The sequence below is a fragment of the Fusarium falciforme genome, chromosome 4, assembly GCF_026873545.1.
Source record: "Fusarium falciforme chromosome 4, complete sequence".
Taxonomy (NCBI): Eukaryota; Fungi; Ascomycota; class Sordariomycetes; order Hypocreales; family Nectriaceae; genus Fusarium; species Fusarium falciforme.
In genome coordinates, this window is record NC_070547.1 from 2552803 (window position 1) to 2566028 (window position 13226).

Genomic DNA, 13226 nt, shown 5'->3' on the forward strand with positions numbered 1-13226 from the left:
GGGAACCTCGGTGACCCACCCCGGGCAAGGCCCCACCCGAACAGCCAAGTTTCTTGATCCTGCAATGGGAAGGGAAGGGAAGGATGGAGCCCGCGGGGGATCGACACTGCAAGTGCTGGGGATTGTGCCGGATCGATCAAGGGCGGTTGAGATTACCGATCGAGGGTAACTGTGGGTGCAATAAACGAGATTTGGCCAAGTCGCGTCAGAAACATTTTTCTGTTTCTTGGCCAGGCTGAGCTGACAGACAAACCGGTTTCGCCCCTTCCCTTGGGGATGCACGCAACAAGCCACTTACATTGCTCGGCTTTCAAAGTTGTTTGTTTGTCAACTTGAATAGAAAAAACTTTGACGGCACACCGAACGATGGTCAAAAACGGCCTTAGGTTACAGAGATACGCTTCGGAGGCTGACGGTTTTTCTTCCCTTTCTACAAAGGCTGCCCTGGATGAGCATCCCGTCGCCCAACTAGCGCAAGGGACGACCAACTTTGCTGAAGCTGCCCTTGCAGCAACGCGTGGGGCTCTGGCCGAACCAGCCAGAACGGGAGGACTCAAAGGGCTGTGGCTATAAGCTATCCAGCTAGCACGACAATGTGGATATCATGAGAATCATGAAGTCTCCAGGCCGGGATTGTGGGCGAACGGGTCTCCTGATGGAGATTGATGTTCTTGGCAGCTCGGTGTATGATGAATAGATCTTGGGAGTGTGCTGGTAACTGGCTGTTGAGCGAGCCAATTACGAAAACTCATCAAGCTCCCGAACTGGATTCTTGAACTCTCTTTATTACCCAAGTGGGCGGTTTTTCATCCGTTCCTCTCTCATTACTGGTTCAACTAAAGGGCAGGAATGCTGGAAGGCCTTGGACCAAGTGTTTTCATGTCAAGATGGACACCTGGGGTCTGGCACGGAGCTGAGCGTGAATGGATGTTGAACCAGTATCTGCCATGTCATAGAATGAAGATGCTTGCCCTAGAAAGGAGCTTCGACCTACTAATAGAAACCCTTTATCTTGTCTCAGTTTGAAATTGGATAGGTAGGTGGGTGGCTGTCATTGTTTCGGTTTGAGCTGCGCCAGGGCTGTCAAAAGGCGTGTCCTAGACATCCATTGACAGGAGTTTGCAGGGATGGCCTTTGCATGTTGTTCACTGACAGGTCTACTAATAAATATGCATGAAAATAACATTCGTTAGAAATCGCATGACTCCAAGTTTGAGAATGCTTATCCATGCCTTGATGCACTTGTTCAGAGTCAATGTGGTCTACAGCGTCTGGGCGCTTAGTATTTAGCGGGCTTCAGTGGTTGTAGAGCCTATCGTAGACGACCTGTCAACTGTAGCCGCCCGGACGCGGTGCGACTGGACGCAAGTGCAGGCAGCCGAAAACACGCCTGCCAAACCCGACGTCACTGCCCAAAAACCCGCCCGCTCCGCTCTGCTCGTGGCACAACCGCGCACGCGCCAGAGAAACCACTTTAACTCTCCAGCTCACGACAGCATCCCTTTATCATAATAACAGCAGCTTTCTCGGTCTCGCGGTCACGCTTGTATATTCTAACGTATTCTTTGAGATCTACACACTTTCAAATGGCCCGCGTCGGATGATTACACTGCCGTTTCCATGTCCTCTTCCGCCCTCGTTGGCACAGACGCGTCGTCGCGTCCGCCGCGGTCGAGGATTTTGACGCCAAGCTCCGAGGGTAGCTCGAATCAGAAAGATGAGCTCCGTTCTCCTGAGCAGCGCAAGAGGAAGAGGGCCGATTCTGTCACCATGGAGCATCTTTTAAAGCCCTCAATTGCTCTCAAGGTACGTGTCCTAGGCGTTTGTTTTCGCTAATACTCGGGTACCTGCTGTGTACAGACATGCTGATCGTCATCCACAGCCACATCCCCCAAACCTGCACATTCAACCTCGCGTCCTCCACCCGTTGATGGTCCTACCTCGCCAGCATCTTCCGTTATCATGTATCGATATTCATGCATCCAACATCGATCTATCTTCGCACCGATTCTATGAGGCCCATGTCAAAATCCTCGACCTAGAGAGCCGCATGGGCTCAGTCCCAGTGGTCCTCCTTGCCAGGAAGGAGTCCAGCCGCGCTGTCTACGCCCTTGAACGACAGGAGAATGGATTATACGTTGTATTCAGACTGGGACCTTGGGTAAATTTGGAAGAATTGGCCAAGGATGCCTCCGCCGTTTGCCACGAGCGCCTGCGGCCACCCGTCAAACTTGAATCTCAGGGTCAAACCGCATCCTCGGCCATCACGACGCCACAACTGCACAAGGACCAAAAGATGAAGCGGGCTGCCATTGAGGCTATTCAGTCCCTTGTTCGAAAGAGGCCAAGGTCGCAGTCTGTTTCGACCTTGGCAGAATCTGAGAGGCATGATGGAAAATCGGATGCTGCCGTTCCCATGGAAACGAAGCTACCATCACCAGTTCTCATGAAGGAGGAACCTGCAGCGATACCAACTGAGAATGCCAAGCCAGCAGTGCCTTCAGCCTCGATCAACACCGAGGAGCCGCCTCCACAACAAACTGCCGATGAGATTTTTGATGCTCTTAGAGCGCAGTACTTTGACGCATTGTACAAGTCCATGGTACGAACACTTAGTTTTCAGCCTCGGTCTATAGCTAACGTGTCTAGGGCTCGCTCGCCTACTTTGCTAAAGGACCACTCTCCCGGGCTCGTTCTGCTTTCCACCTTGATCTCGAGTCCAGCTTGGACATGGGCGATCTGATCGAGTTCCTCAAGGGTCTAGTCCTGACCACGGTACAAATCGACAAGAAGTACCGCGACACTATCCCCGAACTCATCGCCAAACTGAAGACGGCCATTGATAGCTCTGACGAAGGACGCAAGAAGAAACGGCGAGCCAAGAAGATGAAGATTGGCAAGAGCGGCCTCTATCCACACGAGGACGAGCATATCAGAAAGTGGTGGACTGCAAACAAGCCCGAGCTGAAAGAGGACGAGTTCGATGTGCCCATTCAGCAGATAAAGTCGCTCACTTCGATGCTACGAACCCGAGAAACCCAACTTCAGATGATCCTCATCCTCGAGATCCTCGCATTGACCCCATTGAAACCCGCCGAAGACGCCGAAGATAGCCAATTGCCGCCCTTACCTGGTGTTACGGAATCTCAAAACGATATGGCGCCTCCTCCTGCGAAGAAGCGGAACAAGCACAATCTTCCTGTCCTGGTAGATGTGCATGCCGATCGCTTGACCATCTGGCAGTCCACCGCCTCTGACGAGCAGTTGCTTCTCGAGGATTCTCAGGTCTCTCAGGCTCAGGATGGTCAGCCTCAACAGAAGGCCTCGTCGGAGCCTCTCAAAGACTTTTGTGTGGACATTATTGTGCCATTGTAAGTTTTTAAACATCGTGATCTGGAGGTATACAATGTCTGATTTGAGCAGCTTCTCCCACCGACTTCCCGAGCTGTGTGATTCGATCAATCGAAAATTGGGCGGTCCTGTCATCGTAAAGCCTTCCAAGTCCAGGTCCTTGAAGCGATCGTCGAGTAAGCGCGATCAGAGACCAGGCGCAGTCACCAAACGTCCTACACCTGGCAAGCCAACAAGAACGCTGCAAAGAGCACTCTCGACAGAGCAACAGTCTCGACGAAGTGTGTCCAGAGGGCCCAGCAACATGATTGCTCTTATGCGCTCCGCAACGTCCACATCTCTACCAGGAATCAAGCGGGAAGCGAGCGACTCTGCAGCAATCAAGCCAACACTGAAGGCTGAGCCTGATCTCCTGAACAGGAGAGGCGGGTTACTCTCCCGGAGCAGCAGCATGTCCAACCTGCAGGATGCAAGAGCCAGCAAGAAGGCCCAAGTCGAAGCAGAGCTGAAGGATGCCATCTCTTCTTTGAGGAAACCCAACCGTGAGGTTGTTGGTAAGGCGTTGGCTGAAGCGGCAGAACGCCGAGCGAATGTCAGCCTTTCGGCAAAGAGTGAGTCTACAACTACTTGTTATTTCATTGGGGCATGCTAACAATTTTTAGAAGTCAGAAAGCCTGCACGAAGCTCACTCGGCGCTTCGGTCGTCAAGGCTACGCCAGCAAACAACCGGTTCAGAGACGTATTTGCATCAAAGTCTGAGACAGTAGACGTCCCCATGATGGGCACCGAGGAGGTCATCCCCCCTTCAAGTATGCCCTCTATGATTCCGTCCACGGGCCTACGTGCAGGTCACCGAGACGCCTTCCGCCGAAGTCCAACCCCAGACTTTGAAAGAATTGGGGATACGCCAACAAAAGGTGGCTCAAACTTTCTGCGCCGACCTACCAAAGAGGAGGATGTCTTGCCGTTCCCGCCCTCATCGCCGCTAATGGAGAGGAGGAATGTATCAGCAGCAGATCTTTTCGCACCCAGGGAGCAAAAGCGAAGGGTCAGTTTTACACCATCGAGAGACGAAGGAGTATTGGCCACGCCCGTAAAGGCTACGTCAAAGAGCATCAACAACGTCGGGGACCAGAACATTGCGCCCGCAAAGCCAATGTCGATTTACCAGCAATTGGGATGGGACGATGACATGGATGACCTGTTATGAGTTGTTTATGGAGCATGTTACAGCGGTGTTTTCATTCGGCGCATACGATATCAAGGCCAGAGGGATATAGCATTAGATGGCGTTAGGCTTGTGGCAAGATTCCGGTATGGATAACGACATTTGAGATATGACATGCATCATACCAGCATGGTAGTCAGAGACAGAGAATTGTACATTATTTCCAGTATCTCATGCTGCAGCTGGTTCTACAAGCATGGTAGGCAGGTCTCTAATATCGACGTGCTCATTTGATCCCAAATCCACCACACGAATTGCTTCCAGGCCCACGACGCCCTCCTGCAGAGCAAGGAACTGAAGCTCGACAACATGGCAAGCGCCTGGGGCAAGCGGTCCAACTCGAGTATCGGCGCTGAGGCATACTACATCAGTGGACTCGACAAGGGCATTCTTTTGCAGTGCATGTAACACATTCTCATCAGTGACGGCGTCCGCAATGTCCTTCTCGCCACGTCGTCGGCCCCCTACCGAAGGAGGACGTGTCATACGTAGCTCAGTTCTTCGACGCTTAGGAACTGCGACCAGGGCGAGCTTACGAGGGGGCAGCGGGTTCTTCTCCGTGACACGGTTGACAACGTAGACGGTCCAGGAGAAGACTTCGCCGGGATGCACAGGTTCGGACGGGCCGGTGAAGGTCATGGTGATGCCGAGCTCTGGGACCGGGATATCTGTGTTGGCCGTAGCAGCCTCGAGAGCAGGCAAGGCATCCGGGCGAATGATGGATGGAGACTTGAGGTGTTGTACAGCTTGGCCCGTTATGGAGAGCTGCGAGGGGCGATGGGAGCGGACAATGCCCGTCCCAGTCGTGGACGTGCCGTAGCCAGGATTGACAGGGAGAGTAAAGTCAATATGAGTTGTCCATGTCATGGTCAGGCGAGGAGTGCAGCGGCCAGGGATAACTTGGGCGGTAGCTGAGATGGAAATATCCAGGTCTCGCATGGGGTTCTTTGGTGAAACGTCGTACTCTCGGGGAGCAATGCGATAGAAGAATGTGATATGGTCGTGGGACACACAACTGAGCGGTAGTTCCATGCCTGCGTCCTCATTGAGACTCTCGACAGTAGCATCATGGATAGACAAGTCGATCTTGTCTAACGAGATCTCACACTCGAAATGAGCCGTAAAGTCAACCTCGAGGAGAGCAATCAAAGCAGCGCTAGTCGGTGCTGTAGTTGGCCGCGAAAAGCGAATCCGGGTATGCACAACGGGAAAGATCTTGTGCTCAACCTGAGGTAGCGCGCGGATATGCTTGGTGAGGTCCTGCGAGCCCGTAACGGGCGCGACCCTGGACACCCGGAGGGCAGAGAGGCGAGGCTTGGCACCGCCGAGGGCGACGTCGTTTCCAAAGGACTCGAGGAGGTTGAAGCCTGAGGGAACTCCGCTTTGGAGATAGCCGCTCCCTCGCCCGACGAGATCGGCTGAGACATCGGGTTTGAGGCTTGCGGAGGCGGTGAAAATGACGGATGGCGTAGAGACACGTGCACGAGGCCGGCCTAGAAAGACGGGTAGTTTCCATGCAGCGTAGACATGTTTAACAGTCGGCTTGGTATCGTCATCACTCTCTTCGTCTTCGTCATCCTCTTCATCCTCGTCGTCGTCGTCTTCCTCCTCGTCTTCGTCAACAATGATGAAGGGGTCGTTGATATCCGGAACTGTGCCTGAGAAGATGGTCTCCGATACAGAATTATCCCGACCATGAGTCTTGCTATTGACCACCTGAGCCTCAACTGATATCACTAGCCGGCTGAGGTGAGACCGGAGTGATGCTTCATCCTTCCATGGTGTTCTCAAGAGAAGAAGTACATCAACCGTTTCATCTAGTTGCAAGAGTTAGTGACATAGTGTCTAAGACCAGAGGTACAACGAATAGCTCACCAAAGAACAAAGAGTCCCGACGCTCTAGTGAGTCGAGTATTGACTTGCCCGGCTCAAGGTCTCTGAAAGCCGACTCCAAATCCAGATTAGTCTCTGAAGGTATAAGGTATGTCAGTTGCGATTGCTCCGCAAAGTCAGTGGTGGGATCAGAAATGAGTTTGGTGCCAAAGTTGGTGAGAGAGTCAGCCTCGAACTCTGGCTCCGGGGTTGCTTCCGAGTCGGACATGGTGGCGGCGAGGGACCGGGTGAGACTTTTTGCAACTGACTGAAAGATTCAACCAAATATTGAACTTCTAGTATTTTGCCTCCTTCTCGAATTACACCTTTCCACTCCGTTCGTCGGACCAGCCGTGTAAGTCAAGACGTTGGTTACACCCCCTTTGTGGTTACATAGACCGACGTGGTCCTCGAGATAAATTGATTATGTAATCGCTCAAGCTCAACGTCTGGTCCGTGCACCAAAAAGTTGTGGCTCCAGCAAACAACCTCCAATTTCGACAATCGCGACTCACATCCCAACACCATTGCCATCGCTCTTGACGGCGGGAGAAGCTTGGCGCACAGTCGCTTCACTCGAGACGCGTCGCATTTTTCGCATCTATCCGATCATCGCTTTAACCCTCTCACGCGACGCCGCCCTAGCCTCACGATGAACGGTTACGGCTCTCCCTACGGCCAGCCTGCCTCGGCTTGGCAAGAGCACCATACCCCCGATGGACGAGCTTACTACTACAATGCGACTACCAAGGTTACTCAATGGACCAAGCCTGAGGATATGATGAGCTCGGCCGAGGTTAGACTGACCATTCTGTTCTGTATTGTGCGCTGTCATGCTAACATGTTTCAAGCGCGCCCTTGCGAACCAACCCTGGAAGGAGTACACGGCGGAGGGAGGTCGAAAGTACTGGTATAACACTGAGACGAAGCAGAGCTCATGGGAAATGCCCGACGTTTATAAGAACGCGCTCGGCGCAACGAGCAAGCCCGCGACCCCAGCTTCCGCGACTCCCTACACGCCTCCCGCCAGCGCCGGTGCTGGTGGTCCTGGCGGATACTCGCACGGTTCCTACGATCAGCATCGCGACCAGCGCGACGTCTATCCCGAGTCCCGGCAGATCACGTACGGAAACGACCCCAAGGTCCAAGCTTTTGTCCCCGCCACGAATGACCCCGAATATGCTACTGCCGAGGAGGCTGAGGCCGCCTTCACCAAGCTCCTGCGACGAAGTGGGGTCCAGCCAGATTGGACCTGGGAGCAGGGCATCCGAGCAACTGCCCGAGATCCTCAGTTCCGCGCCATCAAGGATCCCAAGGATCGCAAGGCCGCGTTCGATAAGTATTGTCAGGACATGGTCATTCAGGACAAGGAGCGCGCCAAGGAAAGGCTAGCGAAGCTCCGGGCTGACTTCGAGACTATGCTTAAGAGGCATCCCGAGATCGTTCACTACACCCGCTGGAAGACTGCCCGCCCCATCATCGAAGGCGAGACCATTTTCCGTTCCACCAGCGACGAGGGCGAGCGCCGTCAGCTGTTTGAAGAGTACATCATCGGGCTCAAGAAGGCGCACGCTGAGGAGCAGACATCCCTGAGGAAGAACGCTATGGACGGACTCATTGATCTTTTGCCCAAGCTCAACCTGGAACCGTACACTCGCTGGGCTGATGCTCAAGGTATCATCTCATCCACCCCGCCCTTTCAGAATGACGAGAAGTACCAGGCTCTCACCAAGTTCGACATCTTGACTGCCTTTCAAAACCATATGAAGGCCCTGGAGCGCAAGTTCAACGACACCAAACAGGAGGAGAAGAACAAGAAGTTTCGCAAGGAGCGTAAGGCGCGAGATGCGTTCAAGGCCCTCCTCGGTGAGCTTCGCCGAGATGGCAAGATCAACGCCGGCACGAAATGGAGCCAGATCTTCCCCCACATTGAGAAAGACGAACGATACATCAACATGCTTGGCCAAGCTGGCTCGACTCCTCAGGAGCTTTTCTGGGATATTGTCGAAGACGAAGAGCGCGGTTTGCGCGTACCCAGGAATGACGTGCTTGACGTTTTGGAAGTGAGTAATCGACGAATTCTCCCATCTTGCCGTTCTAACAAATTTCAGGACAAGCGGTTTGATCTCACGCCTACGAGCGATTTTGACGAGTTCCTCTCCATCATGAACGATGATCGACGGACTGCTAACATTGAACCCGATATTCTCAAACTCATTTTTGATCGGGTCAGTATACCTGCCTATCTATTATTGTATCCAGACTAACAAGCGGTAGCTGCGCGAGAAACGCTCATCTAAACGGGACGACGATCGCCAGTCTGAGCGCCATCAACGTAGAGCCGTTGACGATCTGCGCGCGTACATGAAGCGCATGGAACCACCCATCACTTTGAATGACACGTATGACAAGGTACGACCTCGACTTCTCAAATCAGACGAGTTCCAGGCCATTACTTCCGAGGACGCTCGACGAAGCGCCTTTGACAAGCACATCCGACGACTACGTGAAAAGGAAGAGGAAGCAGACCGAAGCTACCGCCGGCGCGATCGCATGTCCAGCGAGCGGGACTTGCACCGTCGCGAGAGGGACCGATCCAGAGGTGAGCGATCTCATCGAAGCGGTGGACGTGGTTCTCGACGTAGTCGCAGTCCGGAGCCAGATGCCTACGAAGCGGACAGACGCAAGGCCATTGCTGAGCGAGAGCGTAACCACCGGAAATCGACCATGGCAGAAGGCCTTTTGGGATCTGACCGAGGTCGCCTGTCGCCGCCGCCACGCCGCGAACGGGAACGGGAGCGCGACCGTGAGCGAGACCGAGACCGAGACTATGACCGTCACTCTCGCTCGCGTCGCGATGACGATGGCCACTACGAGCGTGAGCGAAGAGACCGGGAAGACGAGCGCGAGAGGCTGTATCGCCGACGTATTGACCGAGGTTCGTATGATGAGCTTCCTTATGATGAACGCCCATCAGGTTCTCGACGCCGACGTCCTGATGACGAAGACGACTACACTCGCCGCGACTCGCGAGATTCCAAGGTACGAAGGTTCCACTGAAAAATCACAGCGTATTGATAGCTGACACAATGTAGCGATTGAGGAGAGATCGATCACGAGAGCGTACTCCACCGCGTGCTGAGCCGCGTGCTGAGCCGCGCGCTGAAGAACGTCCTCGCAAAAAGACACCTCCACCCCTATCCAAGGACGTCCATTCCGGAAGCGAGGAGGGTGAGATAGAGGAGGATTAAAGTAAACACGCGGCTCGATCCTCTCATACAGTTGATGGCTGGCATGCACCTGCACTCATTCCTAGTACGTACCGGCACCGTCAATCCCCCGGCACGTCTATCTGTTGGGCGAGATGACTCTCGAGTACAGGCTTGCGGCTTCTCGTCGCCATGGCCGCCCGGTGCCGCAGCGGTGGAAACAGATGGCGACCACGTTGCTCCCCCACAAGCACAAGCACAATTCTTATCTGGCCAGTATGTGTCTCTCCCAATCATCCTCTTTTCTTTTCCTCTTTTAGGTCTTTTGGTCTGTGAGTTTATATGCGTTAAAAAAAACCTATGGGTAGTGGCGGAGTTGCTTGGATGGAAGGATAGATGATAGGATTCAGGTAGTGATAGCTAGTCAGGACATTAAGACATGTCATTATTTTATGCAAGGGCTCCCTCTTTGACGATCCAATTTGCTGTTGTGATTGTGAATATGGTAAAACTAACTGACAGCCATCTTTCTTCTGGGGTTGTTTCCCGCGAGGTAGGAAACCCAAGACGGCAGTGATCCTACTTGATCCATTGTCCCTCAGTCTACGAAGCAGCCCGGTCTCGCTCTTCCCATATACTCATCAAGCTATCCTCAATCTAGGATCTTGAAGAGTCAGGCAAGACATGTAAGAAATGACAAGTACAAAAAGATCAAAAAACAAAACTGCTCTCCGGCGAGACCGGCTCTTCTTCGTAGGACCAGACAACAGGGGATACGCTGCCGTCGCCGTCGTTATCCATCAGGATCGTCGTCCTCGCCGACGCCGTGGTCGTCGTCTATTCCCAAAACCCGAACATGCCCGCCCCCGCGCTGCTTTTTCCCATTTCCGTTTTGAACGCCCCAAACGCCGGGAGATGCACCATCAAGGGGAGGAAAGATCTCCTTGTTAACGCCCTTTAGCTCTGATCGGGATTCTCCTCGAGGAAGAACTGTACATGTTGGTTAGTTGTTATGCACAAGATATTAGGGGTGGGATTTGACTCACGTAGTTGCCACCCAACTTCTGCTCCTGGTCGAGCTGAGATCCGTTCTTGTTGATACGAGGTCGGTAGTTGGTAGGATCACGACGGAAGGTGACGTCGAGGTTCTTCAAGAAGGTGTTGCAGCCGGTGAGGAGGGACTCGGGCTTGTTGGCATGAGAGTTGATACCGGGCTGGCCGTCAAAGACAATGACACGGTCGGCGAGATAGGTAGCCATGATGAAATCGTGCTCGACGATGAAGGCCGTCTTCTTGGAGTGCATGATGTATCGCTTGATGACTCGCGAGGCAATGATACGCTGCTCGGAATCGAGGTAGGCAGAAGGCTCGTCGATCAGGTAGATATCAGCGGGGATACCGAGGGCAAGGACAATGGCGACACGCTGCAATTCACCACCGGACAGGTTCTTGACTTCCTGGTCAATAAAGTCGTCGAGCTTGAGAGGCTTGACGACATCGGTCTGGAACTGAGGAGACAGGAAGGCCTGCTTGATCTTCTTGAAGAAGAGCTGGCGGACAGTACCGTCGAACTTGGGGGTGATGGTCTGGGGCTTCATGCTGATTCTCATCTCAGGCACCGACTTCTTGCTGTCGGGCTTGAGGGCACCGGCCAAGAGACGGCAGAAGGTGGTCTTTCCGGTACCGTTCTCACCCATCATGACGATAATCTCCGAGTCGGTGAAGTCACCAGCGTCAATGTTGAGCTTGAAGTTTCCGAGAGTCTTCTCCATCTTGGGGTAGGTGAAGGCGCGGGACTTGTCGATGGCAAAGTCGTCGGTACCCTCGGCGATACGGAAAGTCAGGGACTCGTCACGGAATCGCAAGTTCTCGGTGGGGATGTGACCATCAAGGAAGATGTTGATACCCTCACGGACCGAGTGGGGCAGGGTAACGACACCGTAAACGGCGGGGCGACCGTACAAGACGCAGATGTAGTCGGAGAGGTAGTCGAGAACAGACAGATCGTGCTCGACGACAATGACGTAGTCGTCGTCTCGGAGGAGAGAGCGAATAATCAAGGCAGCACTCAGTCGCTGCTTGACATCGAGGTAGGAAGAAGGCTCGTCGAACATGTAGACATCGGCCTTCTGGACAGCAACAGTTCCGATGGCAAAACGCTGAAGCTCACCACCAGAGAGGAGGTTAACATCTCGGTCCATGATGTGGTTCAGCTCCAGGACATTGGCGACCTCTTCCATGTTGCCCAGCGAGGCACGGCTCTCGATCAGGAATCGCACGCTCTTCTTGGGGCCCCTGACAGCCTTGGGGATCTGGTCCACATACTGGGGCTTGACGACGGCCTTGAGGTCATCCTCCAGAAGCTTGGTGAAGTAGTCTATTTGCGGGGTCAGCAAGAAACAACAACGGAAACGTTTGCGCTGTTACATACTCTGCAGCTCGGAGCCACGGAAGTGCTTGATGACGTCCTCCCAGTCGGGGGGGTTGTCGTGTCGGCCCAAGTTGGGCTTAAGCTTGCCGCTCAGAATCTTGAGAGCGGTACTCTTGCCAATACCGTTGGTTCCGACAAGACCCAGGACCTGTCCCGGCCGGGGCATCGGCAGGCGATGCAACTTGAAGCTGTTGGGACCATAACGGTGGGTGACCTGGCTCTCGAGGTTGGTGGGCAGGTTGATGATGGTGATGGCATCGAAGGGGCACTTCTTGGGGCAGATACCACAACCGATGCAGAGCGACTCGGAGATGAAGGCGAGGCGAGACTCGGGAGTGACTTCGATACAGAGCTTTCCGCTACGGACGACGGGACACGACTTTTTGCACTCTTGACGACATTTTCGCGGGCGACACTAAAAGGAGGGGTCAGAATTTCTTTGGCGGGGCAAAAAGCGTGTTTGGCTTGAGGGAGGCGATCGCGGACGGACCTTGTCGCTGTTGACGATGGCGATACTGTTGGGTTGACATGTCAGTCACTGTGATCTTGTCCCTTATATCGAGTACTCCTCCTCATCCAGCCGCACATACCGTGTGAGCTTGTCCGACATTGTTGCGACTGACGAAGAACACGAAAAACTTCCAGTCCAAGTTCAAGTTGGTGGGGGGTGGATTTTTTTTGTGTGTGTGGGAGAAAGTGGGACAAGCAAGGTCGAGCTCGAGCTCCAAAGACGGAGAAGACGGGGGGATCTCTCGCGCGCAGGAGACGATGGCACGCTGGCACTATTCGAGATTCCTTTACGGACAGCGAAGGATAAAGAAGAAGGAGAAAAGATCACAGGTCAACCGACGGGAGTTCCAGGTTCGTGTGGTGGTAATCCGTGCCCTGTGAGTCGTCCAGGGCTGTGGGTCTTGGGAGCCGATTTTGTGTGGGAGGCGCCGGCGGTTGCTTCGCCCTGGCAAGGGGGCTACTACAGTGGATGGGAGTTGGGCTCCAGCTACCTATGACGTTGCCTAAAGGTTGAGGTGGACAAGGGATACCTGCGAACACCCGTGCATCAGCATCCGCCCTGGCCGAGTTCGAGATGGATGTATTCGATTTTTGCTATGGTGTCTATTTGTCGTGTTGCTCCGAC

At 53.8% G+C, this 13226-nt stretch overlaps 4 protein-coding genes across 4 annotated transcripts; 2 read left to right on the top strand and 2 right to left on the bottom strand.

Moving 5' to 3' along the window:
- Positions 1 to 1620: 1620 nt before the first annotated feature.
- Positions 1621 to 4561, top strand: NCS54_00553700 (SLD3 domain-containing protein; the record flags this gene model as incomplete). The annotated part of the gene is made up of 5 exons (XM_053151038.1): positions 1621 to 1806; positions 1883 to 2602; positions 2650 to 3371; positions 3424 to 3962; positions 4014 to 4561. 5 exons carry the CDS (start codon positions 1621 to 1623, stop codon positions 4559 to 4561), a joined length of 2715 nt encoding a protein of 904 aa, XP_053007013.1.
- A 189-nt stretch (positions 4562 to 4750) lies between these two features.
- On the bottom strand, positions 4751 to 6680 carry NCS54_00553800 (Hypothetical protein; the record flags this gene model as incomplete). The annotated part of the gene is made up of 2 exons (XM_053151039.1): positions 4751 to 6396; positions 6455 to 6680. The coding sequence occupies 2 exons, from the start codon at positions 6678 to 6680 to the stop codon at positions 4751 to 4753; spliced, it is 1872 nt and encodes a 623-aa protein (XP_053007014.1).
- A 282-nt stretch (positions 6681 to 6962) lies between these two features.
- On the top strand, positions 6963 to 9702 carry NCS54_00553900 (Hypothetical protein; the record flags this gene model as incomplete). The annotated part of the gene is made up of 5 exons (XM_053151040.1): positions 6963 to 7247; positions 7303 to 8514; positions 8563 to 8679; positions 8729 to 9493; positions 9547 to 9702. The coding sequence occupies exons 1-5, from the start codon at positions 7104 to 7106 to the stop codon at positions 9700 to 9702; spliced, it is 2394 nt and encodes a 797-aa protein (XP_053007015.1). The 5' UTR covers positions 6963 to 7103.
- A 915-nt stretch (positions 9703 to 10617) lies between these two features.
- Positions 10618 to 12701, bottom strand: NCS54_00554000 (Translation initiation factor RLI1; the record flags this gene model as incomplete). Its single annotated transcript, XM_053151041.1, has 5 exons — positions 10618 to 10650; positions 10707 to 12037; positions 12092 to 12506; positions 12582 to 12606; positions 12682 to 12701. The coding sequence occupies 5 exons, from the start codon at positions 12699 to 12701 to the stop codon at positions 10618 to 10620; spliced, it is 1824 nt and encodes a 607-aa protein (XP_053007016.1).
- Between the last annotated feature and the right edge of the window lie 525 nt (positions 12702 to 13226).